Consider the following 26,776-nt stretch of genomic DNA (forward strand, 5'->3'; position numbering starts at 1 on the left):
ACCTGCCTTCTCTCCATACCCCCTGATCCCCTTAGCCACAAGGACCACATCTAACTCCCTCTTAAATATAGCCAATGAACTGGCCTCAACTACCCTCTGTGGCAGAGAGTTCCAGAGATTCACCACTCTCTATGTGAAAAAAGTTCTTCTCATCTCGGTTTTAAAGGATTTCCCCTTTATCCTTAAGCTGTGACCCCTTGTCCTGGACTTCCCTAACATCGGGAAACAATCTTCCTGCATCTAGCCTGTCCAACCCCTTAAGAATTTTGTAAGTTTCTATAAGATCCCCTCTCAATCTTCTAAATTCTAGAGAGTATAAACCAAGTCTATCCAGTCTTTCTTCATAAGACAGTCCTGACATCCCAGGAATCAGTCTGGTGAACCTTCTCTGCACTCCCTCTATGGCAATAATGTCCTTCCTCAGATTTGGAGACCAAAACTGTATGCAATACTCCAGGTGTGGTCTCACCAAGACCCTGTCAATGAATTGTTTAATTATTTTTGTCTTGTATGATCTGGGAAACGTTTTTTTCTTGGATAACCCTGGAATGAGAGACCAGTTCTGTGGTTTCCATACATCCGTGATACTGTATGCATTCTCCAAAACCTAAACTGCCAATCAGCCTCCTCTCATTACTCCTAAGTACGTATTCGTGAGCTATTTACATTCTTTTTTAGTTTGCTACTTGATTTAGTCTTTCTGCAAAATGCTTTATATCCAAACTCCCCATTTTGTGTACAGTCTATATGGGTAAATACCTCTTGTTTGTAAAAAGAACATTTGTTGGTCCTTTTTCTGTGTTTTTTTAATTGTCCAAGCCACCTCTTCATCTTAGAGTTCAAATCAATTGAAGTAGAAAAATGAAAAAGAGGGGTTACATTCTTGTTATGACTTGTTTATTAAAGAAAGTTAGGGATCAGTTTATTTATTTGAATTATTACATTATTTTGTTAACTTCAGATCTGTACACCGTGGATGGCTCAATTGCAATCATGCATTGTCTTTCCACTGACCCGTTAGCACGCAACAAGAGCCTTTCACTGTTCCTTGGTACACACGACAATAAACGCAACAGTGTATTTTAATGAATGATCAAAAATCTAGAGGAAATATTAAGTCTACCTTGTTAAGTGCTTTCTAGAAACAGTCCAGATTATTTGGGAAATGCAATTAATTACTAGGGAATGGATAGGTGGAAGGGAGCTCTATTCTAAAAAATTCTTGATTGTTTTCACTGCAGGTCACAAAGCCGACTGTTGTTTCCACAAATCATTAAGCGCCCACATAACATCCATTGCCATGGCAAACTCTCCATGGGTCTGGGCATCTGCTCCAAGCTAAACAGCAGCCTTCGATTCTTCCCCACCCCAAGACCACTCCTCTCACTGAAGGGTCAAACTTTTGCTACCCCATATATCAAGGGATTTAAAAAAACAATGAACTGTGCAAACTTCAAGATCAAGAGAGTTTATTGTCATGTGTCATGTTCATTGTCATAGGACAATAGGTTATACAAAAATTCTTGCTTTGCTTCAGCAGCATCTATGGAGCGAAGAAAATAATAGTTATTGGCCGAAAAACACATGAATAAAGGGAAAAAACTGGGGGATACAAGTGAAAGTAACAAATAACAAAATTGGGGGTTATGCCCCCGGGGTGCAGACTAATGTTCATTTTTTGGTCCGAGCCAGGACAGAGAATAGTGGCTGGGAGGGGAAGTAGCTATTCAGCTGGAACCTGGGTGTTGAAACGATCGCCCCTTCAGCTTGGCTCCTGTACCGTCTACCTGAAGTCCGTAGGTCTGGGTTAGTGAGCCTGAAGTTCAGGGAGTGTTGATGTGGCTGGGTATGCCGGTGGATGGCCAGTCGGTACTGATGGTCCGGTTGGGGTCCGAACTGGGAGGTAGGGACCTGTAGCTGGAGGCCCTCTTAAACAGAACATAATAGGTATTGGCTACAAAACACATGAATAAATAAACTGATAAAGTGCAAATAACAAATAATGGGTTATTAATGTTCAGTTTTGTCCGAGCCAGGTTTAATAGTGGCTGTGGGGAAGTAGCTATTCCTGAACCTGGTCGTTGCAGTCTTCAGGCTCCTGTACCGTCTACCTGAAGGTAGCAGGGAGATGAGTGTGTGGCCAGGATGGTGTGGGTCTTTGATGATACTGCCAGCCTTTTTGAGGCCGCGACTGCGATAGATCCCCTTGATGGAAGGAAGGTCAGAGCCGATGATGGACTGGGCAGTGTTTACTACTTTTGTAGTCTTTTCCTCTCCAGGGCGCTCAAATTGCCGAACCAAGCCATGATGCACAGGTCCACAGCATGCTCTTTACTGTGCACTTGTAAGAAGTTAGAGAGAGTCCTCCATGACAAACCGACTCTCCGTAATCTTCTCATGAAGTAGAGGCGCTGATGAGCTTTCTTGATGATTGCATTAGTGTTCTCGGACCAGGAAAGATCTTCAGAGATGTGCACGCCCAGGAATTTGAAGCTCTTGACCCTTTCCACCATTGACCTATTAATATAAACGGGACAGTGGGTCCCCATCCTACTCCTTCCAAAGTCCACTTGGTTTTGCTGGTGTTGAGGGCCAGGTTATTGTGCTGGTACCATATGGACAGTTGCTCAATCTCTCTTCTATACTCTGACTCATCCCCATCAGTGATATGTCCCACAACAGTGGTGTCGTCAGCGAACTTGATGATGGAGTTCGCACTATGACCGGCCACGCAGTCATGAGTATAGAGTGAGTACAGCAAGGGGCTGAGCACGCAGCCTTGAGGCACTCCCGTGCTGATTGTTATCGAGGCTGACACATTTCCACCAGTACGAACAGACTGTGGTCTGTGCTCTGTGGATGAGGAAGACGAGGATCCAATTGCAGAGGGCTGCGCAGATACGCAGTTCTGCGAGTTTGGTTACCAGCTTGGAGGAGATGATTGTGTTAAATGCCGATCTGTAATCGATGAATAACAGCCTGACATATGAGTTTTGAGCCATGACATACGAGCCATGAAACTTGTGGCTGTGCATGTTGCTCATGAACTTCCAGATTAAAATCTATCTGTTCAGAAGAGCACACTGGAAAAACCACAGAATCGCAAACAGCTGTAGTTAAAGCCAGAGGGCAACAGCTGATAGTGCCTAATGCTGGGGAAAAGACAAAGCCAGTTTATACTGGCATCGCACGTATTATAACTGGCAGTACAGTCCAGTTTAAGAGATTGGCTCTGTGGGGGCAGCTGTTCTGATGAATAGGATAAACTCACAATCCAGAGTAAACATAAATATGTAAACATTGGTGGCTCTACTCTCATATATATGACTTGGTCTTTTCAACTCTAAACAGGAAGCAAACACTCATACCTTGACATTCAAGGAAAATATCGGCCTCTGAGGATTTGCATCAGGGAGATCTGATCTTGGAATTGGAACAGAATTAATCTAAAGTAAATCAATATTTTCAAAGAACAGGAAATGCAAGGAGCTACTCTATTAGTGACCTGCATGTGTTCCGCTATCTGCATTTGCATTCTATTTATATTTATATTGCCATTTGGATCTGCCTTTAGGAATGAGACAGAATATATGTTGTTAATCTTGGCTTCTAATGTAACAACTGCAAACTAAAATAGGTTAGGCATTCTGTGTGTGCTACCATGGGTGCATGTACTGCTGCAGAGCGCAAATTAAACTCAGCTTCTACGTCCGGGGAGCATAACCAGAAGCCATGGAGGTACAGAAAAAGTGAGGAGGATTAAGTTTAGTTTAGAGATACAGCATGGAAACAAGCCCATCGAGTCCATATCATCCATCGATCACCCGTAAACTAGTTCTATATCCTAAAACCCCGGGGGGGCAATTTACGGAAGCCAATTAACCTACAAATCTGTACGTCATTGGAATGTTGGAAGAAACCCACACCTCCAGAGACAACAGGGATAACGTGCAAACTCCGCACAGGCAGCACCTGTAGTCAAGAATAAACCCGGGTCACTGGCGATGTGAGGCAGCAGCTCTACCGCTGCACCACTGTGGCGCCTAATAACTAGAGATAGAATGAATTGCAAATAAAAACAACGGGACAAAAGAAAACAAAAAAAGAAAAGACAAACGGACTGCAGACGAGCTGCAGCTGCAAGGCAGTGTCGCCACTCCCGGGCACGACTGGAGGGATCATGAGAGCAGATTATAACATCGCCTCAGGTCGGAAAACCACACAATCTATGGGTACTCAGAGAAAGGAAATAATCTGAATGGAGCCAAAAACAGATAGGCTGGCTGATTCAGTTCGTAGAACCTGTCTATGAACGGTTACCTTTCGGAGAAAGCTTTCAGCAATTACTGGCTTTTTGAAAAAGTCATTCAGTTAGTCCCATTCTTTCCCTCTCAAGTGCTATGCAAAATTTCACCTTCAAGTGCTTATCCAATTCCCTATTTAAAACAATTATTGAATTTGCTTCCAAGATTCTCCATTCTTGATTATTACTTCATTACAAAAATAAATTTCCGTTTTCCTTGGGTGGTCTTTTGCCAAGTTAGCTTGAATCCAAATTTATGAATACCTATTCTACTGTGTTCAAAATTCCAATCCCTCCTTTCATTCTCCCTTTACTTTCGCTGCAGCTTTTGCCAATCTCTCCACCATGACCTTCAGCCTATTTCAAAATATCTTCCTTTGCCGCTTCTCGCCAGTTTTTCTGAAGCGTGGTGCCCAGAAATGGAGCAATACACGAGCCTAACCCAGCGATTTAAAAAAAGTTTATTGTAACTTTCTTGTTTTTAAATTCTTCTCCTCTATTTATAAAGCCCAGTTTCACGTATGCTTTCAACAGAAACTGACTTGCTCTGCCACCCTCGAATGTTTGTACAGGCCAACAACAGACATCCATTCCTATGCCCGTTTTAAAATTGCACCATTTGGTTTACATTACCCGTTCGCCAGCCGGTCTGTCCACGTTCTCCTGAAATCTCTTACAATCCCATTTCCAGACGTTGCCAACTCCAATATGAAATGTTACACCCTGTATCCAAGCCTAAATCATTGATCTAAATTTTATTTAAATTAAAGGTGCCAATATCAAACCCAGGAAATGTCATTGAATAGTTTGGACCAGCAGAATCAAACTATTCATCATTACTCAATTTCTACCCGCAGAGCCAATTGGGTATGTTCCATTGTTGCTTTAATTCCATGGCCTTGGATTTTCTTGAACAAATAGTAATTATAATTTTGAGATCATCATAATGAGAAACGTCAAGGAATATTACGAATCAAATGAGTATGAATAAAACTGTGAGGATGCTGCCATTTAAAAAAAAAAGTGATTCAAGTACACCTGTGGTCATTAGCAATCAAGAGTACAATCCCTTATCTAAAAAGGGGTCTCAACACGAAAAGTCATATATTTGCATTCTCCAGAGATGCCGTCTGACCCGCCGAGCTAGTCCACCACATTGTGTCATTTTTGTAAGCCAGCATTTGCAGTTCCTGGTGTTAAACAACAATCCCTTATCTTTCTATCAGGTTTAAGACTGACAATTAGAAGTGTAAATCTGAATACTATTGTTATCGTGAAGTATAGATTTATATTGAAAAGCAGCACTTTATGTTATCTTCATCTGCAAAATCTATTTCATTGCATTGACTTGAAATTAGCACCAATTCTGTCCAATAGACAGGACAAAGGGGAACTACAATGGGGCACTGTGAAGAATATAGTTCTCAGCATTGTAGAGCATCTATTGGACTGGAGTGTGACTTTACATCTCTGTATGTTTGATCTATTTGGATAGCATCCAAAACAAAGCTTTTCATTGTACCTCAATACATGTGATAATAAGAAGCGTAAACCTAAGAATCTAAAATTGGTATTTTAATAGATAAAGGTGAGTGGTTCCAGAGGATCAGTTGCTGAATTGGTTTTGTCTCGAATGGAGTCCGAATCCATCCAAATCCCAGATCTGATCCCTGACCTGTGCCTGCTTATTCTGGATCAACAGACCCAAGCAACTGATCATCATCCAGCGATCTCTACTGGAAAGTGGTTATTTAGTATAACGTTAAGGACTGACTCAAAGTTTCCCAACAGCCACATAGACTTTCAACACTGACTACCTTTATTCATGCATGGGAATACACAATTTGGACAAAGATTCACATGGAAACTAGCTTCGGTAAAATCATTCAATGGCAATGAAGGCATTCACCTTCAAAAGAATCGCGAGAAAACTGGAGATCCTTAAAAATATAGTGATTTAGGCTTTAAGTTTCCCCCAGAATGCAGGTTGTTTTAGTGGAGGCCTGATCGAAGTAAAGAGAATCATGTGAGGCATAGATATGGTAGACAGCCAGAATCTTTTTCCCATGATGGAAATATCAAATAGTAAGGGGCCAAAGTCTAAAGGAGATGTGGGGGGGGGGGGGGGGGGGGGGCAAGCTCTTTTTGTTTTATTTTAAAAACACAGACGGTGGCGAGTGCCTGGACACACAACACATGGTGGTGGAGGCAGATACTATAGTGGTATTTGAGGCTTTTGGTTAGGCACATAGATATACAGGGAATGGAGGAATATGGACGATGTGCAGGCAGATAAGAGTTGGCCTTGGCATCATGTTCAGCACATACAAAAGGCCTGTTCTGTGCTGTACTTTTCTGTCCCTTGGCATTTGAAAGTCTTCATTTACACTATATTTGCTGTTTTGTTCTCGTGGATAATCTCCAAAGCTATTCCGCAGCCAAGAAATCCAAAAGCAACGCTGGGTTTGAGATTAAAGGGATTGATCGAGCCTGCCCTACAATTCAGAAACTTTCTTCCAGATTGTCCAGCTCATGTCATAGACTAGGGGGCATAGCTAGAGGGTGAAACTAAAGGGTGAGAGGGGCAAGGTTTAAAGGAGATGTGTGCAGCAAATTTTATTTTACACACAGAGGGAGGCGAGTACAATAGTGACACTTAAGAGGCTTTTCAAAAGGCACATGACATAGCGGGAATGGAGTGACATGGATCGTGTGCAGGCAGATGAGATTAGTTTATCATGCTTGGCACATACACTACAGGCTGAAGGGCCTATTCCCCTCCTGCTTTTTTTCTACTGTAGCCTTTCTAGTGGATATGTGAGAGTTCAATAATAACATTGTAGCGTTAAATTTGGGAATGAGCTGATTCCACCTTTGCAAGTCAAATGAGCAGGAGTGAAAATAACTTTACTTTGTTATCTGTACAGCTGCATGGCAAACTGGAAGTTAGAGTTCAGGAAGCATGGTGGAGTACAACCCCAACCAGCAAAGGTGAGGATGTGAAAATGGTTGAGAGCTTTAAACTCCCCGATGTTAATATTACCAATGATCTGTCGTGGACCACCCACATTCAAGCAACACCCAAAAGGACACGTCAATGCTTATGCTTCCCGAGGATACTTGGCTTGGCTCCAGTGACTCTTACAAACTTCTACAGATACACCATGGAATGCAGACCATCAGGCTGCATCAAAGCTGTTCTGGAACAGCTCTGCCTCAAGGGCCTGTCCCACCAGCATGCGACTAACGCAACCTAACGTGGTCGCTTGAGCCATACGGCCTCGCGGGGCCGGTCCCACTTCGATCGCCAGAGGCGTATGGAGTTGTGCGGGGCTGGTCCCGACATCGCCCGGGGCTCCGAAAAACTGACACTGTCCAAAAATTCCGCTCGACAACGGCCTGTCGGCCCGCAGCCGCATTGAGGTCGTACGCAGCGTCTCGACGGCATACACCTAACGCGTGGCGTTGCGCGATGACCTCACCGCCCGGCATGCCGTTGTGTGATGACGTAACCATCTGACGCCGTGCGACGTCCAAATTCAGTCGGCCCGCTTCCTGCCCAGCTGATTGGCGAGTATGATGTCGGGACCAGCCCCGCACAACTCCAGACGGCTCCGCGGTTGGAAGTGGGACCTGCCCCGCGAGGCTGTACACCTCAAGCCACCATGTTTGGTCGTGCTAGCCGCATGCAGTCACATGCTTGCGGGACAGGCCCTTAAAGCTGCAAAAAAACTGCAGAGAGTTGGAGATGCAGCCCAGTCTTGGAAGAATGCAACACCAGATTCAGGAATATCTTCTTTCCCTACATAAGGCTTCTGAACGGTCTCTCCATAAGAGTGGGTACTGTTTGATTCACCCCTACCCCTTTGAGGACAGTGAACTGTCTAAAGAACTGATGTGCCACAAAGGACTACAAAGCTGAGAGTTATATTCTATACTCTGTATCTTCCCCTTTGCTCTATCAATTGTACTTGAGTTTGAACTGATTATATTCTTGTATGGTTATATCTGAACTGTTTGAACAGCGTGCAAAATAGCTTTTCATCATAATCTGGTTAACGTGACAATAATAAACGGAAACCTTTCCCAGTGCACCATATCCCTTTCAGTGACACTACACCAAGTGTACAATAAAGGTCATAAAAAAAGCATAAAACTCAGTCTTCATTTAGAGATTAGTTGGTTTAAATATTTTTAATCTGTGTATAAACAAACAAGAAAGAGTAAGATTAATTGTCACTGATGATCCACCACAATTCCATGCTTTACAAAAATAATAGTTGCACATGCCCCAGACACACATGTAACTATATAAGGCACCAATTCTTAATGAGATGCCTTTCATATGTAATAGTTGCCCATAAGGAAAATGCTATTGACAGATTCATTGAATGGACAAAATGTAGCAAATTTGTTTTCATGGGATGAATAAGAGTTGTCTATTGGAGCACAATAGGATATAATGCATCCTGCCAATAAGAGTACTAACACACTATTGCAACCCTTAAATCTGTAACCCTTTCTACACAGTTGGATGGTGGAGCACACGAGTGCAGTTTAATTTATAATCATGATACCATTAAACATAACCCAGGGTTTTATTCACTTAATTTAGATGACCAAGGGGTTACTTCAAAATATTAAAAGCAAATAAAATATAAAATGACAAGAAACGCTGTGTATGAAAGATTATAACTAGGAAGAACAAGTCTCAAAATTAGAGAAATCCCTTCCAGGTGTTAAGAGTGACACAGCACGAAAACAGGTCCAACTAGATACACTAGTTCTACCTGACCGTGTTTGGCTCACATCCCTCTAAACCTTGCCGATCCATGTACCTGTTCAAAAGTCTTTGAATAATACATTTAAAGTTTTTTGTTTTTAATTACAGATGCTGGGAATCTTTTGGTTTTTTTTTGTTTTTTTAAAGCCAATGCTGGAAATGTTTTTGTTCGAGCCAAAACTTTGACCGTTTCTCTTTCTGCAGTATTTTCCAGTATCTTCTGTTTTTCTTCCAGGAGTTGTGGAAAACAGTAATTTATGCAAAAAAAGGTGGCAGATATTTGGAATTTTTTCTAGACAGCTAATGGTCAATTAATGTTAATTTCACATTTAAGTACATGGGGACAGATTAATTATTTGAGATATCAGTCCAGAGGATCTGACACTGGCCCGGCAGTCCATAAATGGTTTACAATAGGGGTTCCAAAAATGCAGATGTGTAATGCCAATTGTGATAAACTGCTTTTATTCTATTTTTAAGAATTTCCATTTTACATCTGTAAAATAAACAAATATCCTTAACAATTCCTTTGAATTGATTTGTGTTATGTATAAATGGTAATATGATTTTTGCATTCAATGTACTTATTGAGAACAGTGAAGCTAGAATCCATGGCAAGTAAGTTACCTAAAAGATTTGTCCTACCTGCCCATATTCCTCCAAGCCTTATCTATCCATGTACCTGCCCACATGTTAATTGGACCTGCCTCTATCACTTCTTCAGGCATCTTTTCCATATACACACCACTCTATGTGAAAATGTTACCCCTCCGGTCCTTTTTTGAGAGGATCATTTTCCATCTCACCATAATCCTATGCCCTCTAGTTTCAAACTCCCAAACCCTCTGATAAAGACTGTGGCTATTCACGTTATCTATGTCCCTCATGTTATTTTATAAACCTCTATAAAGGTCACTCATCAGCCTCCTGCACTCCAGGGGAACAAGATACAGCCCACCCAGCTGTTAATAACTCAAACTTTCCAAACCCAGAAACATACTTGTGCATCTTTTTTCTTACTCTTTTTCCATTGAACAACATCCTTCCCATAGCAGGGTGACTAAAAATGTATACTGCGCTCCAAACGTGGCCTTACTAACATACTGTACAGCTATAACATGACATTCCATGGTGTCTGTTCATTATCACTACTCAGGGCCCTTCCATTTACTGTAAAAGTCCAGCTCTGATACAACTTACCAAATGTAAAACTGTGCATTTATCCAAATTAATTTCCACCTATCATTCCTTAGCCCATTGGCCCAGATGAACAAGATATTGTAGTAATCTTAGATGACTTTCATCACTGTCCTCTATACCACCAGTTTTAATCACACACAAAACTTACTAACCTTGCCGCCCACCTACATTCATATCCTAATCATTAATATAAATATTGAGCAGAGGATCCAGCACAAATCCCTGCAGTACACCATTTGTTACAGGTCTCCAGTCTGAAAACAACAGTCTACTTTCACCATCTGCCTCCTACCTCCAACCCCAATTTGATATCCTATTGGTTAGCCCACCCTGGATTCCATGTGGTCCAAGACCAGCATATCATACATAATTAGGTAAACTTTGATTAATTGAATGAAATTTACAAAAATATTATTTTAATTTTTATTAAAGAGATGGCTGTGGAGGCCAAGTAAATGGATATTTTTAATACAGATTGCTTATTATTTATTAGTAACGTGTCAGGGGTTATGGGGAGAGGGCAGGAGAATGGCGTTGAGAGGATAAGATTGATCAGCCATGACTGAATGGTGGAGTAGACTTGGTGGGCCGAATAAAGGGTGTACTGAACAAGATTTGCTCTCAGCACACTCTCCAAGACACCAGATTATTCAAAATCTCAAAACAATTATGGGTGCTGACGATTTTACGGTTATGTTTGGATTGCTGTGAGTGGCCAGATTAAGCAGGACAGTATTTGGAAAGTGAGGGAACCGAGGCATTGTCTACAGACAGATAGACCTGTCTAAAGTGCTGAATATTTCCACTATTTCCAAGTTGTGTTTAACGATTTACGTTTCGTTGACAATGTTTGCACTGAAACTAGATTTAAAAAGATGAATGGCATGGGGCTGCAATGGTGATGAGGAAGCTATATCCTAAAGGGGGATTAAAAGTCCTGCACATGGAAGATCAACATCTCAGGCAGTAACGCAGGCAAGGTCGTGCCATGTTACCACTGCAGAAGCAGGTCTCGTATCACAAACATCCACTTAACTTCTGTTTCAGTATTTGTGGTTTGCACATTGTCCTTGTACATCAGAACCTTTGCAAAAGTGTCATCAAAGAAGTGTTATGCATCATTTGACATCACAACAGATTTCCGCAATCTTCTGTTCCTGAGTTGTATTGTTTTAAGAGGCGTTTTTAAAGTTAGCGGACCTCTGGGACAGACCAAAAAGTTACAGAACAATCAGCCTAACCCCGAGCAGGAGAAAGTCAGTGGAAAATTCAGAGGAACAATATTCAAAAGAATTCAGAAAAATAATCATCATTTAGAAATGTATAGAGTAAGCAGTCACTTTGTTAAGAGAACATCTTGTCCGAAATGAATGAATTCATGAAAAAAAGGAAAGTTGAAGCAGATTGCAAAAAGGTGTGTTGCTTGCTAATCACAGAATCATAGATACATGCAGCGTGGAAACAGGCCTTTCAGCCCAACTTGCCCAAACCGACCAACATGTCCCAAGTACACTTCTCGTATCAGTCCCCAATGTGCAGAATTGTAGATTAATTGGCTTCTGGAAATGTCCCTAGGGTGTAGGATAGAGTTTGTGTATGGAGTGGGAAACCTGTTCTCATTAGGCTTCAGCAAAGTGTGGTCCTAGGTCCCATGCTTTTTCAATAACTTAGATAAATGCAGGAAATTGGATGAAAAAAGTTGATACAAAACTGCCTAAAACTGATAAGGAGAAAGTATCAATATACTGCTCAAATGGGTGGAAGAAGATGTGTGCTTATCTGACCAATGTAGAAATAAAAATACACTTTCTGAACCCTGTCATTGTCCCGTTGACAATATCACATTGATGATTAAGCAGCATCACTTTCACTATTTGTTAACATTCAGTTGTGCTACCCTTATAGCAAAAACAACTTGTGAGGTACGTGTCAGTGCTGGGTTAAATATACATGCTGGAGGAACTAATTGCCAGGCCAAAAACTACAACATAATCAAAAACTACAATTAACACAATAGGGTGTCTCCCGAGCAGACACTAATCTAATTTAAAGAAAACAGTGACATTTAAGGTGTATTTTCAAAATGCTTTATACCAATCTGTAAAATCTACATCTGATCAACACAATTGGCTGGATGGCCATGTAAAATTATCATTAATAGTAACATGAAATAATACCTCCCAGCAGTGCTGAGTGAACATGCTGAATGCCGTATAGAGAACTATGGTGCTTGTGACAATAGAAATGATGAACCAAATCAACTTTTCTTATTAGAAGATTGCACAAACATTTTGAAATAGAGTCCAATTTACCTGACATGAGAAAATGTTTTACAGTTCCCTCAGGCAAAATTCTGTAGGCAGCATCTCTGGAGAACATGGATAAGTGACATTGCTGGTCATGACACTTCTTCTGAAGAATAGGTAACATTTTGGATTGTGACATTTCTTCTGAAGGTCCTGACCTGAAACCTCACCTATCCACGTTCTCGAGAGATCTGCTTGACGCACTGAGTTACTCGAGTAATTTCTGTCTTTCCTTGGTAAACCAGCATCTGCAGTTCTTTGTTTCTACCTTGGTTAAGTTCATGTGGGATTGGAACAAATAACAGCCTGGTATTTTGCAAAGGAACAAAGCTTAATGCTGGCCTTCACGAGAAATGGCCACAAACAGTTTTGCATCCTCTGCTGCATTGATTTCTCTACTACGGGAACAGCACTCAAGTGCTTTCTGCAGAGTCCATAGCAATCAATAACAGCTAATGTTATCAAGCTGGCTGAGCAATTTATCAGATCTAAGATTGGTCAAAGTGAACCTGAAATTATTGAAATATCATTTCACTTTAATCAATGCATCTATTGTTGAAAGGGGGAATTAAAATCCAATATTATAACAGTTTTATCTCGGAACCAGAGCAATAGGGAGAACCATTTATAATTTTCCAGTGCACCTCTGCATTTTCTCAATTACCAACTTCGTCATCTTTGTCGCAATTAAGTAACCATCTCCAATAACTGCACCAACTCTGTTGAAAACAGAATGCTGGAAAGGAGGAAAAGCACTTAGCAGGCTCCAGCTGGTTCTCTTCAATACTTGGCAAGTGTCTGTAATTCAGTTGATCTGCTGCCGAACGGGAAAGGTTGGACTCGGACATTCAGTGTACAAAATGGGAATAACAGAGCTAAATTATGTTTATAACAATGGCAACACTTATGTTTATAACAATGTCAATGGTACTGTGCACCATATATTAATAATTGGAAATCTGCACTTTAAAAGACATTTGAGCAGGCCCATGGATAGGAAAGGTTTGGAGGGATATGGACCAGGTGCAGGCAAATGGGACTAGTTCAGTTAAACAACTTGATTGAGTCTGAAGAAGGGTTTCGGCCTGAAACGTTTCCTATTTCCTTCGCTCCATAGATGCTGCTGCACCCGCCGAGTTTCTCCAGCACTTTTGTCTAACTTGGTTGGCATCGACAAGTTCCATGCTGAATAGCTGTACGACTATGAATTTCTATTTTGGATAGATAGGTTGCACCAGAAATTCACACAGGGCTTTCTGGTAAGACTTCAAAAAAGTTCAGAAAGATTCCAGATTTAAGGCAAGCATTATTCATTTTTAACAATGCGATAATTTGGTAATCTCTCAACTAATGCAATTAAGTAAAACAGTCTTTCCTGTTATATCAGTTCCACAGTTAACCAGTTGAATAGAAAGTGCCTTCCAGGTAACATTTTCTCTGAGTAGGCGATAACATTTATCTGATGAGAGTTTTGCTGAGTTTATTACCAAGTTTGAATTGAACTGAATTATAAAATAAGTAGGTATTGTTTAAAGTCATTGAAAGTAAGCCGATGTGTGAAGCTCAATGCGATTTCATGCAAGCTTCTTTGGCTGTGGAAGAGTAGTGTTACATAGTGGAGCAGTTACTAAGTATATAAACCATTGCTCGAACAAGGCTCAAGCGCAAGATAAACAATATCGAATATAGTTAGCAAATTCAGCTCTAATTTATAAGAAATTTTGAAGTTGCGGAATGACCTCCATTTGTTTTAACGTGCGTTTTAAATTTAGAGTGAAAACACATTACTCCTTATTTGAATGAATTAAATCAAATTGAGAGCAGCAAGCTTCTTTGTTCTCGTCAGATATGCCTTTTGGCCGAAGACGGTACAAGGAAGAAAGAAAGCTGAACCAGTCGACAATTTACGAGTAGCCGGAGACTGACAGATACTGGGACCGTCTGGATCACATTAACAGTCTGGATCACATTAACAGACCGGTTCCCTTTGTGACGGGGGCGCTGGCTTCAATTCGAAGAGACTGTGACAGCAAAGCAACGCAGTTCATCCTTGACCCACAGCACCTTATGTCGGGTTAAAATCTGAGATTTTGTCTTGCAGACAAATCGAGTCCAAGAACAAATGCGTACTGTTTAGTGTTACCCTTCGATCAGGATCCGAACGCAGGGACCGCATCCATCCCTTGTGTCATCGCATTCATTGGAAGGAGCAATCCAAGTAACAAGTAACCGAGGGATCGTGGAAAAACAGACGCAATGAATAAACATAGTAAGCGTTCATTAATACTGCAAATTGAAAACCAATCACGACCGATATATAAAAATATAAACTGGTGCAGAGCAGACAATATATTTAGTAATTTCACATATATACTTACCCAATAGGACGCATATTACATCCAAACAAACAAAGGGGACTCTGTGTCTGTCAAACATTTTGCTCCCCTGATGTGTTGAAGCGATAACTGCCGCTCCTCTCTGCAAATAACCTTTGCAACTTTGCTCGGGTTTGGTCTGCGGGGTAGTGTCGCGTTCGCTAAGGAGAGGAGGGTGCGCGGGTTTAAAAGGGCGACTGGGAGGGGGCGAGGGAAGCCGAAAGGCTAATGGCTGACGTAGGCTCTATTTTACAGCTGGAGGAGGCACCTACAAACCCTGCATCGCTGATGGAATTACTCTCTAAACATACACGCATCAACTGGCGCTGGGGGGGGGGGGGAAGGAGGGAGAGGGAGTGAAGACAAACTGCGAGGTCTCTTTTTGCCGCCTCCACTGCTTGGGGCTGACGCTGGAGGAGAGCGCGGCCCGGCCCAGCCAGGATTGTGACATTCACTCGCGTGCCCGTCCTCAGTCACAGGAGACCAGGGCAACGTTCTGGAGGCCCCGCGGCCGTGCGCCTCGCCTCGCCTCGCCGCACACGTCAGCAGCGGAATGGGAAGGGAGTGCCGTCCAATTTACTGCGGGGATGCACAAACTACTGCGCCGTAGACTTCATACCGTCGCCGAGTAACAAAAGCAATTTTTAAACCAAAAAGAGGCAACATTTCGACAAAACCTAAACTAGAGTATAAAATTCATATCAAACCGCACAAACACTCAGATTAGGGACAAAAAAGACAAAAAGTGCCGGAGTGAGAGCTGGCCAGGCAGCATCTCTGGAGGACATGAATAAGCAACGCCGATGTATGGAGATACTGCATGTCCCACTGAGTTAGTTTGGTACTTAGAGCGGGTTTTTTTTTTGGTACACCCGCATTTGCAGTTCCTTCTGTTTCGAAATTCAAGGATCGGGTATTGTATCCATTGTCAGGAAGAAGAAAACGTTATGCCAAAAAATATTTAAATAACTTAAGCAATGATATTCTGGATCCCGGTGGTCCTTCACTAGCCAGACATGGGGTGAAAGACCAAAGCATTTCAGGCAACATCAACCTATGTGCTTCTGGTGCTTCCAATGCTTGACCAAAGTAGCAAATTAGTATTGCAGCTGTGAAATTTAAATGCAGTTAATTAAACAATATATATATATATAACATCCTAAAGTACCCATAACCATGGAATTACTATATTGTGTAGGAAGGAACTGCAGATGTTGGTTTACACCAAAGATAGACACAAAATACTGGAGTAACTCAGCGGGACAGGCAGCGTTTCTGGAGAAGGAATGGGTGACGTTTGGGTGGAGGCGCTTTGGACTGCTACATCGTTCCGAGTCATTCATGCTATCAAGTGAAGACCTCACGTGCTCTGGCCTCGGACTACAGACCCCTAGCGAAATGGCCAACTTTCAACTGCCTGTTGAAATCATAACCACTTAAAACGGTACAACAGAAGGGACTAATCAGAAAGCCTATCAGGTGCCACAGGTGAAGCTGCTGGGAAGATGAGAGCCCATGGTATTAAAGCAGGGCTCTCACTTAACTTTTTTTCCCTGTTGCCAGCCGGGCAACCTCGGCAGCTTTTTAGGTTGCCAAATGACAGTTTATGTGGTCATTTAAGATGGCTTGCATGACACGTGCGATAATGTGCTCGGACGAAGTGCGTAGTTACCAGTCGGAATTGTGGTCAATGAAGCATTCACATATTATTTCTGCTTCAAATAAAGTCTCAAACTAAACATATTCACCAATTAAGACATGATATATACCACAATGACATGCATCAAAATTACAATACAGTATCTCATCTCTTTTTACACATTGCAATGAATGCCATTTCTATTATCTCTTTCCACTTCCAAACAGAAATCAGGTTGGATTATTCAGCGCACGATCAATTTCGGTGAGACCAAGCTCAGGCTTGGTGAATGCTTCGCACAACACCTCTACTCAGTTTGCAATATCCAACCTGATCTCCCGGTGCCTCAGCACTTCAACTCCCCATCCCATTCCGAATCCGACCTTTCTGTCCTGGGCCTCCTCCGTGGCCAAAGTGTGGCCCACTGCAAATTGGAGGAACAACACCTCATATTTTGCTTGGGTAGTTTACACCCCAGCGGTATGAACATTGGCTTCTCGTATTTCAGGTAGTCCCTGCTTTCTCCCTCCTTCCCCTCCCATTCCCAGCTCTCCCATAGCCTACTGTCTCCGCCTCCTCCTTGCTTTTTCCCGCCCCCCCCCCCCCCCCCCACCCCTACCGACATCCGTCTGAAGTGTCTCGACCCGAAGCGTCGCCAAGTCATTCGCTCCATAGATGCTGCCTTACCCGTTGATTTTGTCTACCAATGGGATTCCACCACTGGACACATCTTTCCATCTCCTCCCATCGGCTTTCCGCAGAGACCGCTCCCTCCATAACTCCCTGCTCAATTCGTCCGTTCTCACCCAAACCACCCCCCCTCCTGGCACTTTCCCTTTCAACTGCAGAAAATGCTACACTTGTCGCTTTACCTCCCCCCTTGACTCCATCCAAGGACCCAAGCTGCAGGAGGTGGACAATTAGAATTCAGATGGTAGACAAAAAAGCTCGAGAAACTTAGCAGGTGAGGCAGCATCTGTGGAGCAAAGGAAGAGGCGTCGTTTCGGCTCGAGACCCTTCTTCAGACTGATGTCGGGGGGAAGGGAAGAAGCAGCTGTGGGAGAGCTGGGAAGGGGAGGGGAAGGAGGGAGAAAGCAAGGACTACCTGAAATAGAAGTCAATGCAAGCGAAATATGAGGTGCTGTTCCTCCAATTTTCAGTGGGACTCACTCTGGCCATGGAGGCGGTCCAGGACAGAATGGGATTGGAGGGGGAGTTGAAGTGCTGAGCCGCCGGGAGATCAGGTTGGTTATTGCGGACTGAGCGCAGATGTTGGGCAAAGCGATCGCCAAGCCTGCGCTTGGTCACACCGATGTAGAGCAGTTGACACCTGGAACAGCGGATGCAATAGATGAGGTTGGAGGAGGTGCTGGTGAACCTCTGCCTCACCTGGAACGACTGCTTGGGTCCTTGGATGGAATCGAGGGGGGAGGTAAAGCGACAAGTGTAGCATTTCCTGCGGTTGCAAGGGAAAGTACCGGGGTGGTTTGGGTAATGGAGGAGAAGGGAAGATGTGGTCCCTGGCGCTATAAGACAGTAACTCTACCATTAAAGCACTGCTGCACTGTATTAATGATTTGAAAGCTTTTATAGAAACATAGAAATTAGGTGCAGGAGTAGGCCATTCGGCCCTTCGAGCCTGCACCGCCATTCAATATGATCATGGCTGATCATCCAACTCAGTATCCCGTACCTGCCTTCTCTCCATACCCCCTGATCCCCTTAGCCACAAGGGCCACATCTAACTCCCTCTTAAATATAGCCAATGAACTGGCCTCAACTACCCTCTGTGGCAGAGAGTTCCAGAGATTCACCACTCTCTGTGTGAAAAAAAGTTCTTCTCATACAATTATCATACAAGGTAAGTAGTTAATCTATCTGTCGTGCTCTTAAAAGGAAATCGATTGTGCAGTCAGGGCAAAGCATGAAAAAGATGTAACTAAAAGTTTTTTTCGTAATCACCAAAATACTACAATGAAGTTTACAGTAGCACTGATTTATTAGACCATATTTTCATCATTTTAATTAGTTTTAGACCAAATGTAGAAGACACCTGGCATGTAATGGAAAGAATGGCAAAATCCTCTTAAAAGCAGAGGAGGCTAGAAACCTGAATGACAGAACATTGGAAATATTCAGGTTCAGTTTGATGGCATTGTTAGATCTGGGAAAAGATAAATATTAAGACAAAATTGTTAAGAACGGCATCCTTCAACAATTAGTCATCTCGCCCAATGATTTGGTCGAGAATGTACAAGGCATGATTAGCAAGTTTTCAGATGACACTAAAGTGGGTAACATTGTAGACAGTGAAGATGACTGTTGAAAATAGCAGCATTTTGATTGGTTAGGCAGGAGGGTGGAAAATGGTTAATAGAGAAGTGCGAGGTTTTGCATTTTGGGGATTCAAACCAGGGCAGGACCTACAAGGTGAAAGGCTGGGTTCTGAGGAGTATTGTAGAGCAGAGTGCTCTCGGAGTGCAGATGCATACTTCCTTGAAAGTAGCATCACAAGTAGATAGGATGGTCAAGACTGCTTTCATCAGTCAGACGAATATTAGACTAATGTGGATTATTAAATCAATGCATCCATAGACTTCAGAGTATTGGTTATAGAAGTTAGAAGGTCATGTTACAGTTGTACAAGACATTGTTGAGGCTACATTTTGAGTATGGTGTTCAGTTTTGGCACCACTAAAGGAAAGATCTTGTTCAGATAGAAAGAGTGCAGATTTTGTGCAGATTTATGAGGATGTTGCCAGGACTCGAGAGCATGAGCTATAGGGAGGGGTTGAGCAGGCTATGACTTTATTCCTTGGAATGCAGGAAGTTGAGGGGTGATGTTACAGGTGTATGCAATCATGAGAGGAATAGATAGGATGAATGCACTCTCGTTTACCAAGCTTAGGGAAATCAAGAACCAGAGGACATGGGTGTGAAGTGAGAGGGAGGATAGATTTAATAGGAACCAGAAGGGCAACTTTTCACACAAAAGGTATATGGAACAAGCTGCTGGAGTAGGTAGTTGAGGCTGCTGCAATCACAACATTTAAGAACATTTAGACAAGGTACATGAATAGGATAGGGTGAGCGATATGGGGCGAACACAGGGCAGGTGGGACTAGTGTAGATGGGGCAGGTTGATCAATGTGGCAAGTTAGGCCAAAGGGCCTGTTTCCACGCTGTATGGCGGGGATGTGGCAAAGTGGACAATGGAAGAATGAGAAGGAAAAGGTTTCTGACAGTTTAAGGCAGTGATTTAATGATAAAAATAGATCAAACCAAGAGAAAAAAGAAAATGAAAGGTGCTGAATGATGACAAAACAGAAGTACTGAATTCTAGAAATCTGAAAGGAAATGCTAAAGATGCCGACTACACTGAACTTTATAGTCAACAGGCTATAAAAATAGGATACTAGACTAAGTGGGACCCGTTGGGTCCCAGCATCACACGGGAGGGCTGGGTCCCCAACGCAATATTCCACCTCTCCACCAATTCCAATGTTGGTGGCCTGTGGGGGAGGGGGGCTTTCTGGAACACTAGTATGGGTGTTATGGGGTGAAGGGACAGGTTTCCAGAGGGCTAGTATGGACATTGTGGGCCTAATGGATTCTTGGGCTGTCGGCTGTCACTTAAGCCTGTTGTGCTGGCAGTTCACTCACTCACGGCTGGTGGGCTGGCAGTTGACTCACGGCTATTCCTTGAAATTCCATTTCAAGCAGGGTGCAAAGGCCACCAAATTCAAGTGCAGTTTCTTACCACTTCAAGCAGGGTGCAAGGCCACTAAAGACAGCGAGACATCTCCACCTTGCAGAGACTGAGCCATGCTTCTGGGTTTTATAGTTTCCCCCCCCCACCCTCCCACCAGAAGGGGCGTGGCCTTCATGGCGTGACTGACAGGAGAGAGAATCTCAACATTTTTAAAATACTAATAACTTTTATTTTTAATCGATGGGAAAAATCCTCGGCACCTGATGAGCGGAGGGGGACTCTGAGTATGATGGCCACAAATTACAGTCATACGTGGTAGCGTTTTTTCTAAAATCAATATAAAGTTCAAACAGGAAGTGGTCAAGATTAGACTTTTAATTATATTGAAGGCAAGGCAACTTTAATTAGGCAAGGCAACTTTAATTAGGCAAGGCAACTTTAATTAGGCAAGGCAACTTTAATTAGGCAAGGCAACTTTAATTAGGCAAGGCAACTTTAATTAGGCAAGGCAACTTTAATTAGGCAAGGCAACTTTAATTAGGCAAGGCAACTTTAATTAGGCAAGGCAACTTTAATTAGGCAAGGCAACTTTAATTAGGCAAGGCAACTTTAATTAGGCAAGGCAACTTTAATTAGGCAAGGCAACTTTAATTAGGCAAGGCAACTTTAATTAGGCAAGGCAACTTTAAATAGGTAAGGCAACTTTAAATAGGCAAGGCAACTTTAAAGCTGCTGCCGCTGAGTCGGAGGCTGCTACTGCGGGTCTGCGGACGGCTCGGACGACCCCGCGCGGCTCCCTGGAGGGAGACTGCTTTTCGGGGCTCCTGCAACGGCGAATTCTCCCGCCCGAGTTGCGGGGTTGAAGAGCTCCTGGAGCGGGGCCTAACACCATTGCCCCGCGCGGCTTGGAATGGCCGCGGGACTTTGCGAGCGCACACCGGGGGCTCCAACACCCAGACCCGGGGTGCGACCTCGCACCACCCGGCGTGGCTTCAATGGCCGCGGGACAATCGCCATCGCCAGCCGGGGGCTTTGACTTTGACTCTGACTCTGGGGGGGGGGGGGGGGGGGGGGGGGGGGGGGGAGAGTGCAGTGGAGAGATAAGTTTATTTGGCCTTCCATCACAGTTATGTGATGGATGTTTATGTTAAATGTAATTATGTTGTGTCTGGGGTCTATTTGTGTGTAATGTATGGCTGCAGAAACGGCATTTCGTTTGGACCTCCAGGGGTCCAAATGACAATTAAATTGACTCTTGACTCTTTAAATAGGCAAGGCAACTTTAAATAGGCAACACAGCTTTAGCATTTCCAAACAATAGGCAACACAGCTTTAGCATTTCCAAACAGGCAACACAGCTTTAGCATTTCCAAACCACAGGCAACACAGCTTTAGCATTTCCAAACCAAAGGCAACACAGCTTTAGCATTTCCAAACCAAAGGCAACACAGCTTTAGCATTTCCAAACTATATTTTTAAACCACATTAAGGGCACTGACAGGTCAGTAAAACCACTCAGTTTAGTAGACATGTGTTCAGTGTTATTCACAGCTCAGACTGAGAGACGTGACCCTCTCGCTCCCCCATATTGCAGAGACTGACTGAGGCACTCAACACTTCTGGGTTTTATAGTCCCTCCGGAAGGGGCGTGGCCTTCAGGAGAAAGAATCTCAACGTGTTTTAAACCCTAATAACTCTTTTATTTTTCATCGATGGGTAAAATCCTCTTGTCCTGTGCAGCGGAGGGGAACTTTGAGCAAGATAGCCAAAAATCACAGCCGTAAGTAGCAGCGTTTTTTCTAAAATCAATATACAGAACAACTGCTCAAGATCAGACTTTTGGTAATATAGATGAGGATGCTGTCAGGACTCGAGGGAGAAGATCGGCAGGCTAGGACTTTAGAAACATAGAAAAATAGGTGGCGGAGTAGGCCATTAGGCCCTTTGAGCCAGCAGCACATTCAATATGATCATGGCTGATCATCTAAAATCAGTACCCCATTCCTGCTTTTTCCCCCAATATCCCTTGATTCCTTGAGCCCTAAGAGTTAAATCTAACTCTCTCCTGAAAATTTGGATTCAGAGCACTTAAATATTACAGTCATACAAACAGCTCAAGAGCGAATGAGGTTAAAACTAGGATAACTCATCTCAACATCAAAATAGATGGTTGCATCATGATATTTAACTAACAATTTGTTTTACAAACCAAGTATAAAGGATTTACAATGAACTCAAGTGCACTGCACCAGAAGACCAAAGTTTATAGAATGGCAAAACACTTTGTACTTAACTGTTTTTTTGTACGTAACTATTATTCTCATTCAGAACACTTGATTACAGTCATACAAACAACTTAACTGTGAATGAGGTTAAATTCTTCCAATATCCTATTCTTTGAGCTGTATCAAATTAATATTACACAAAATTATTGTACAATTTAAAATAAAGCACAGGTAATGAAAATGCTCCAAAAATGTCTTGATCGATAAACATATACCTTGCCTTATCTCCAGCCACGTATAAATATAATTCAGCTGCTCCTGGGCCTACCACTGAATCATGCCAACACTTCCAGGCAAATTATTTGGGAAATATTTGGTTCCCAAAATGAGGAAATGGAGGGTTACCACTAAAATTCAAACACATTCATAATTATTGTTTATTAAAATAAATTGTAGATGGATATATGTATCCACACATTAGAGACTGATGCTAGAATCTACTTACTCTCATGCATGTAATACTAATGACGAGCATTGCCAATGAACCACTCCACATGGTTGCTCATTTACCCAGAGTAGAGCAGCTAAAATCTGATTCAGTGGCGTGGAGGAAATATCACTTCCTCACAGGATGTTAAATGTGCTCCATCACAGGATGATCACTATTAAAAAAAGATCATATTCATTCCGTATCATTAACATAACCAAAGAATAAATTACATTGAGTTTTATAAATTCCCTTTTTCCTATTTTTCAGACTGTAGTTCAAATTGACCTGCCGGTTTGAAAGTATTACCAATACAATTACAAAAAAAAAAAATCATCTTTAGTGCCAGTCATATTCTGATCAGCCAAGTGCAAATGTATCAGCAAGGACAACACAGCTTAGGTTTATTCCAAATCTTGCAACTCAATATTTTAGTTTTACTTTTACGAATGGCATTCAAAATTAAGGAAGCTTTTTTACAAGATGTCAAGACTTCTTTATATCAGGATTCAAATTCATACATTATGCTGAAGTTAGCAGGATTATTCACATCATTGAAACAGTTCAGTTTAGTACAGCATTTGAAAGTATACTTTTACATATGTAAGCAAAACAGAAATATAAATAGCAAGTTGGAAATCATACCAAGTTCCCAAACAATAGTTAGGCTAACACATTTAGCCAAATAAGTGAGAAAAAACCAGGTGCAAAAAAATAGAGCATGACAGTTTCCCGTAACACACATGTTCAAAATGGTAGTCTACTAAAATGAATTGTACATGGACTTGGTTAGCAGCAAATTAGATGGTTGCTCGAATCAAGTTACTCATACACTTAATACCAATTTAAACCAATAGACCAAACCTCTATAATCCACTCCAATGTTCCAATTGGACAATGTTCCTACTTTATCATGATACACCAAAGTACCACATGCAGTGACAAAGGATAACTGTTTCAGTCCAATAGAACACTGAAAAGTAATTTCCTTTGGCACTTGTAGTTACCCAAAAGTGATGTCCCTTGGAAGGACAAGGATTTAAAAAATAAACAGATATTGTGCTTTTAATGTGAAGTGCATTAGTGACTTTGTGCTGTGTTTTATCAGGATTATTTGGCTAAATACATTCAATGGAATCCACTTCCTTTCTATAGGTTGAGAAGCACCATACGTTAATTGACATTGTGATCCAATTAAATAAATATCACAGTGCAAAGCATGCACATTATTTGCAGCTCGTGAATTTTTGGAATGGTTTGTAAAAAAGGAGAAATGTGACTCTTTGTTTCTGACAATGATCAAATCAAATATCCCACTAAACAGTAATTATCAGCATAACTAAGAACAGTATATAAAGTTTAGAATTCTTCTCCAGGAAAACCAATAATTCAATTAATGAGGCACCTTAAAATTTAGTATTTCTTTTGGTCAGTATCATATTAAGAACTGTGCAATTAGATTAGCCACACCTAGTACCATCAGAAAACAATGGAAAATTGTTGATGGCCAACTCAGCTGTCCTTTGCGTTGAAGCGATATCATGTGAATAAGAGATGGATAAACAAATACAAAGGCAAGGCCACATGTTGCTCCCGAATACCTGCATTAAAGATAGATACAGAATGATTCAGAAGGCAAGTATATTTATATTGGTTTTATCATGCATTCTACCAGGAAGGAGCAATACTACAGATTGTAGGTATCACCATCATAGCCAACTTCCCCAGACCAAGATTATACACCAAATGATCTGATTATGGCCGCAGGAAGTTTAAACATTGCTCTCCAAAAGGAGAAACAGTCAACCTCCACTGCATTTGTTGAGCTAGTTGTTAACCTTGAAATTAACTATAACCATATAACAATTACAGCACGGAAACAGGCCATCTCGACCCTTCTAGTCCATGCCGAACACGTATTCTCCCCTAGTCCCATACACCTGCGTTCAGACCATAACCCTCCATACCTTTCCCGTCCATATAACTATCCAATTTATTTTTAAATGATAAAAACAAACCTGCCTCCACCACCTTCACTGGAAGCTCATTCCACACAGCCACCACTCTCTGAGTAAAGAAGTTCCCCCTCATGTTACCCCTAAACTTCTGTCCCTTAATTCTCAAGTCATGTCCTCTTCTTTGAATCTTCCCTACTCTCAGTGGGAAAAGCTTATCCACGTCAACTCTGTCTATCCCTCTCATCATTTTAAAGACCTCTATCAAGTCCCCCCTTAACCTTCTGCGCTCCAAAGAATAAAGCCCTAACTTGTTCAACCTTTCTCTGTAACTTAGTTGCTGAAACCCAGGCAACATTCTAGTAAATCACCTCTGTACTCTCTCTATTTTGTTAACATCCTTCCTATATTTAGGCGACCAAAATTGTACACCATACTCCAGAATTGGCCTCGCCAATGCCTTGTACAATTTTAACATTACATCCCAACTTCTATACTCAATGCTCTGATTTATAAAGGCCAGCACACCAAAAGCTTTCTTTACCGCTCTATCTACATGAGATTCCACTTTCAGGGAACTGTGCACAGTTATTCCCAGATCCCTCTGTTCACCTGCATTCTTCAATTCCCTACCATTTACCATGTACGTCCTATTTTGATGTGTCCTGCCAAGATGTAGCACCTCACACTTATCAGCATTAAACTCCATCTGCCATCTTTCAGCCCACTCTTCCAACTGGCATAAATCTCTCTGTAGACTTTGAAAATCTACTTAATTATCCACAACCCCACCTATCTTAGTATCATCTGCATACTTACTAATCCAATTTACCACACCATCATCCAGATCATTGATGTACATGACAAACAACAGTGGACTCAACACAGATCCCTGTGGCACCCCACTAGTCACTGGCCTCCAACCTGACAAACAACCATCCACCATTACTCTCTGGCATCTCCCATTCAGCCACTGTTGAATCCATCTTGCTACTCCTCCATTAATCCCCAACCATTGAACCTTCTTAACCAACCTTCCATGAGGAACCTTGTCAAAGGCCTTACTGAAGTCCATGTATACAACATCCACTGCTTTACCTTCATCAATTGCCCGAGTAACCTCTTCAAAAAATTCAAGAAGATTAGTCAAACATGACCTTCCAGGCACAAATCCATGTTGACTGTTCCTAATCAGACACTGTTTATCCAGATGCTTATATATATTATCTCTAAGTATCCTTTCCATTAATTTGCCCACCACTGACGTCAAACTAACAGGTCTATAATTGCTAGGTTTACTCTTAGACCCCTTTTTAAACAATGGAACAACACGCGCAGTACGCCAATCCTCCGGCACTATTCCCGTTTCTAATGACATTTGAAATATTTCTGTCATAGCCCCTGTTATTTCTACACTAACTTCCCTCAATGTCCTAGGGAATATCCTGTCCGGACCTGGAGACTTATCCACTTTTATATTTCTCAAAAGTGTCAGTACTTCCTCTTCTTTGATCCTCATAGTTTCCATAGCTACTCTACTTGTTTCCCTTACCTCACATAATTCAATATCCTTCTCCTTGGTGAATACTGAAAAAAATAAATTGTTCAATATCTCCCCCATCTCTTTTGGCTCTGCAGATAGCTGTCCACTCTGACTCTCTAATGGACCAACTTTATCCCTCGTTATCCTTTTGCTATTAATATAGCTGTAGAAACCCTTAGGATTTACTTTCACCTTACTTGCCAAAGCAACCTCATATCTTCTTTTAGCTTTTCTAATTTCTTTCTTGA

At 42.0% G+C, this 26,776-nt stretch overlaps 2 protein-coding genes across 6 annotated transcripts in view; both read right to left on the reverse strand.

Annotated features, from left to right (window-relative positions):
- plpp1a (phospholipid phosphatase 1a) overlaps nucleotides 1-15,486 on the reverse strand; it is a 107,789-nt gene extending 92,303 nt beyond the window's left edge. The window contains exon 1 of one of the 2 annotated variants that reach the window (XM_055634442.1): nucleotides 14,971-15,486. In XM_055634442.1, the coding sequence (XP_055490417.1) occupies nucleotides 14,971-15,028 (58 nt within the window). In that variant the 5' untranslated portion in view covers nucleotides 15,029-15,486. The remainder of the gene's footprint in view (nucleotides 1-14,970) is intronic. The other variant, XM_055634452.1, reaches the window with a different exon arrangement.
- A 7,154-nt stretch (nucleotides 15,487-22,640) lies between these two features.
- slc38a9 (solute carrier family 38 member 9) overlaps nucleotides 22,641-26,776 on the reverse strand; it is a 55,081-nt gene continuing 50,945 nt past the window's right edge. For all 4 annotated transcript variants that reach the window (XM_055634402.1, XM_055634409.1, XM_055634429.1 and 1 more), the window contains exon 15: nucleotides 22,641-24,631. In XM_055634402.1, the coding sequence (XP_055490377.1) occupies nucleotides 24,466-24,631 (166 nt within the window). In that variant the 3' untranslated portion in view covers nucleotides 22,641-24,465. The remainder of the gene's footprint in view (nucleotides 24,632-26,776) is intronic.

The sequence above is a fragment of the Leucoraja erinacea genome, chromosome 1, assembly GCF_028641065.1.
Source record: "Leucoraja erinacea ecotype New England chromosome 1, Leri_hhj_1, whole genome shotgun sequence".
Lineage (NCBI taxonomy): Eukaryota > Metazoa > Chordata > Chondrichthyes > Rajiformes > Rajidae > Leucoraja > Leucoraja erinaceus.